Source organism: Corvus brachyrhynchos, unplaced genomic scaffold, assembly GCF_000691975.1.
Source record: "Corvus brachyrhynchos isolate BGI_N302 unplaced genomic scaffold, ASM69197v1 scaffold42, whole genome shotgun sequence".
Taxonomy (NCBI): Eukaryota; Metazoa; Chordata; class Aves; order Passeriformes; family Corvidae; genus Corvus; species Corvus brachyrhynchos.
The window spans coordinates 74,032-78,403 of record NW_008237242.1 but is presented as its reverse complement, the minus strand read 5'-3'; the positions used below and the strand labels follow the sequence as shown (position 1 = coordinate 78,403).

The following is a 4,372-nucleotide window of genomic DNA, read 5'->3' as shown; positions in this document are numbered from 1 at the left end:
TCCCATGTCCTTAATTTAGATACTTTCTCCTGGCCTATAGAAATGCAATTATATCTCTCTGAACTCTGGACTTAAGAGTTCATGGTGTCCTTTTCTCATACAACAGTGCAGCTTTCTTACCCCGGAACACAGATATTAGGGCTTTCTCACAGAAGAAGAATGCAGTTTTTTGCAAATCCTTTAGCACATTAAGCTGCTTTACCTGCAGGTCTAGAAAAACCTCAGGCTCCTGAAGAGCATACTGGAACTTAATTGAGCCAGGACCTGTGAGTGAGTTAACCACTGTTCTTGGGAAGGGGAGACCTAGAACCCAGATCTGGATCCAATTTCTATTCTGTAGTTGAAGTGAAAAAATCTCTTCACAGTTCCTCTTTGGAGATTGCACCCTAACCACTGCCAAGCAGTGTTTGAGGGCTTTCACTGACCTTATGCTCCAGCAACAGCCAGCAATTCAGGCAACAGGGAACTGTTTCAAGCCAGAGAACATGAGCACATTCACAAAGGGGCCCAGAGATTCAACCATTCCCCTGGGATGTGGGAAAGGGGGAGCTGAATCTCTCAAGCCGTGGGGGATAGCTGTGCCCACTAATTTAGCATTTCACAAGGGAAGGCGAAGGAGCATAATCTGCACATACATTGAAGCTGGGACAGAAGCAGCACATCCAGGCACAGATTCAAAGGGAGGGATGGGGGGAATGAGTTAAGTTCACAGCCACTCCTGGCTTAGTGTGGCCTGGCACAGGGTCTTCTGTGTTGGGATGCAAAGTTACCTCCCTCACAGGATACACACTGTGGCCAGTCCCAACAGAGATATCCCCATAAAGCACAGAAATAAGTGCTACAGAATCAAGCAGATTTAGGCATGCTCAGGAACAGATTTCTAGGCACAAAAATTTTACTAGAAAAAACTTTAAGTACCTATAGACTTCACCTGTCAACCAAGTCAGGATTTAGGAGGTTAGAGAGGCAGTTGTACAGTACTTAGATGCTTAAGTTCTTCTGTGGATATGTCTGATTTCTTCGGAGTCTTTGCATCTGTGTAAATACGCCCAGCAGCCACCAGCTCACTTCTGCTTTTCTTCAGACAACTTGTAAATCAGTATCTTCCCCCCTAGCAAGTGCTCAAGGCTGGAGAAGTCTGTTCTGCCTTGAAAAAAAAGAGAACAACTTCTCCTTACAAATAGCAGAATAAGCTGCTTTCAGATCAAACATGAATTTTACAACAGGAGTTATCAACATATAGAGTAAACCTTACAGAGTCTGAAAAGAGTAATTGCCACTATGGCGTTGCAGTTTTCTCTGGAGAGAAATAGCAAGTTTGCTCCATGTCAATACTTAGAGGTGACAAACAACCCTCTGCATAAATGCCTTTTTAGCAGAGTTAGGCAGGTGCTGGAGTTAGACTGCATGGAAAGGGGTTGGAAATAGAAAAGAGTTTTGAAAATTATATTTAAATAATCATCTTATATGCAATACTAGGGATTAATGAACTTGTATTCTGAAAACAAAACCAGAACTGTTGCATTTTCCTATCTTTTAAAACAAATATTTTGATAATTTGATTTTAAATTCTTTTCCCCATAATTAAAAAAAATATTTTAAGAAGTAGATATATAATTTTATCATAAAAACTTTCACAGCTTAAAAATACACTTTTTTCATCCCCCTAGAAGTTTGATTCAGATCAGTCTCAAATTATTTGCTAGTCATTTCTCTAGAACGGAGACTGGGACAGGCCAATCCCTTACATTCTCTAGGCTACATAAGCACTGTAGGCCCTAGGGCTGCTCAGACCAGAGGAACTGAACTTCACGGAAACTCTGGCAAGTGACAGTGAAAACACTCAGCAGAACTAAAGCCTTTGTGTTTGGTTTTAAGTGAACCAGAAGTATCCCAGAGCAAGTGATTTGAAGTGACTAGGATTGTTTCTTTTCCCCCTTGGTTTTTTGTTTGCTTGTTTTAATTTTATTTACAATTGTGCTGATTTCCTGTAGTGAAATATGAACAGTCTGAAGTGCAGCAAAAATTAAGCCTGCAACCTCAGTGCCCTGGGGGAGATGCTGTCTTGCTACACATGGTCTGGGGCTGTGAGGTTTCCTTTCCCCTCAGGGGCCTGGAGAGAGGCTGAGGAACAATGTTAGGGGGCTTACACCCTCCGTCCAAACCCAGGCAAAGCAACACCTCCTTGTGAAGCTGCAAATTCTGTCCTTGGGTTTCTCCTTGACTGTCTAGGTTGCTCTATACCGTGGCAGCAGCTGAGGGGGAGGGGGTAGCTGGAAAAGCAGATCCTGCACTGATGTGGAGGGGAGCACAGTCTTGTCCCCTCTCTTTCCTAAGCCCCTAGAAGAGAAGAAAGGGGCCAAGCCTGAACTTGTCCTGACAGTTCCCCTCAGGGCGGGTTTGAAATAGAAGAGAGGCTCCCCGTGCCTTCAGTGGAACCTGGGGAGCAGTGACCCATCAGGCCTGCACTGTTTACAGGGTCCTGCAGCAGTGAGAAAGCAGCTCAGCTCCTCTCCCTGGCACAGACAAACACAAAGGGTGCAAGGGCTGCTGGCCTCTTGCTGCTTGCAGCTCCAGCTTGAAGGGACACGTTTGACAACTTCCAGCCCCAGCCCACCCCAACCAGCCCCTCTCCTTCCTGTGGTGCTTTGCACATCCTGCATCCTCCCTGGCTGGAGTCCCATCAGCCTCACCAGTTCTTGTTCCCCAGAAGAGGTACAAGCACTAAAAGGCATTTCATAGAGACACCCCACCACTACCTCCTCCTAGCCCTCCTCTCCAGCTCAGGGTGCATTCTCCAGACAACAATGTCCATCAAGGGTCTCCGAGGGCAGACAAAACCACAAAAGAGCATCTCTCACACAGAAGTCCTCCTTTACTCATCCCTCCTCCCCTTGTCCTGACCAGGCATTCAATATCCCCAGGCCACATCTGGCACTGTCCCACCCCCAGAGCCCCCTGCCATCTCAGCAGTGCTGCTCCATGGAGCTGGCAGGCAGCAGGTCGTAGCGGCTGTTGTACATCACCACCCCTGGAGGGTAATAGGCCACCTCTGCTTGGATGGCTGCAGCACGGGGAGCAGCAGGGACAGGGTGGACAGGCATCACGGCATGCAGGGCCTGCTCCTCCTTCTCAGGCTTGGTGGTGTCAGTGAAAGGGCGCATAGTGGTGAGGGAAGGTGAGGTGATCCTCCAGAGGAGGCTCTTCAGTGCCTTGCGGAACTCCCTGCGCATGAGGCAGTAGAGGATGGGATTGAGGCAGCTGTTGGAATGTGCCAGGCACACGCTGATGGGGAAGAGGTACACTTGGGAGAGAAAGTATTCATTACTGAAGTGCACCACGTTGAGTTTGATGAGTATCCCCCACGTTGTAAGTGCTTGGTTAGGCAGCCAGCACAAGAAGAAGGACAGCACCACGATGGACACTGACCTAGTCACTTTGGAGCGGCGCCTGATGCTGGGGCCACTGCAGGTGCTGCCCACGTGCTTGTCACTGATGAAGCGTACCAGGAGCAAGTAGCAGAGACTAATGATGACCAGCGGTACCACGAAGCCCAGCAGCACCTTCTGGATGTGGTACAGACCAAGCCAGAACTGGGCATTGTTGCCTTGGCCCTCTGGGAACTTGACAAGGCAGAGAACATCATCAAAGACAGTGGCAGTGGTGGAAAAAATGGCATGGGGCAGGGAAGCCAGGACAGCCGACAGCCAGATGAGTGCACAAAGCCACTTGGCAGAGCAGCAGCCACCCAGTGGGTCACCTCGACGCTGATTCTTCAAGGCTGAAGCCACAGAGCGGTATGGAGCCACACTCATGGCAGTGAGAAAGAATACACTGGCATACATATTCATTGCTGTCACATAGGAGACGATCTTACACATTGCCTTGCCGAAGAGCCAGTTGAAGTCCAGCGCGTTCTCCACTGCCCAGAATGGCAACGTCAGCACAAACTGGAAGTCAGTCACTGCCAGGCTGGTCACAAAGAGGTTGATGGAGGATTTCCTCCAGCCTTGCTTGCTTTTCATCAGGTAGAGCACCAGCAGGTTGCCCACCAGTCCCAGGGCGCACACCACGGAATACACCAGCGAGATGACAATCCTCACGACATCAGAGCTGTCCCCCTGCATCCCGTCAGCTCGCTCCAGGTTGATATTCTTCAAGAGCTGCAAGAAGGACACGTTGCTCCCGTTGTCCATCTGAGCGCCTTCCAGAAAGCCCAGCGGCGTGTCCCAGGACTCCCGGTGCGCTCCTTCCTTTATGCCAGCGGCTGGCGAGCAGGCACCGCGCTCGCAGGGCTCGCCCATCCCATGCTAGGGTGGGAGACGGGTCCGCGGGAGCTTTTACCCCAGACCCTGACCAGCGGCAGCGGCGG

At 49.6% G+C, this 4,372-nt stretch overlaps 1 protein-coding gene across 2 annotated transcripts; it reads right to left on the bottom strand.

Moving 5' to 3' along the window:
* Window positions 1–877: 877 nt before the first annotated feature.
* On the bottom strand, window positions 878–4,366 carry RXFP3 (relaxin/insulin like family peptide receptor 3). Of its 2 annotated transcripts, XM_017730197.1 has the most exons (2): window positions 3,051–4,366; window positions 878–1,147 (listed from the first exon to the last, which is right to left on the bottom strand). In XM_017730197.1, exons 1-2 carry the CDS (start codon window positions 4,302–4,304, stop codon window positions 1,112–1,114), a joined length of 1,290 nt encoding a protein of 429 aa, XP_017585686.1. In that variant the 5' UTR covers window positions 4,305–4,366; the 3' UTR covers window positions 878–1,111. The 2 variants fall into 2 exon arrangements, with proteins under 2 accessions (XP_017585686.1, XP_017585685.1); XM_017730196.1 differs by having other exon boundaries at window positions 878–4,366.
* Between the last annotated feature and the right edge of the window lie 6 nt (window positions 4,367–4,372).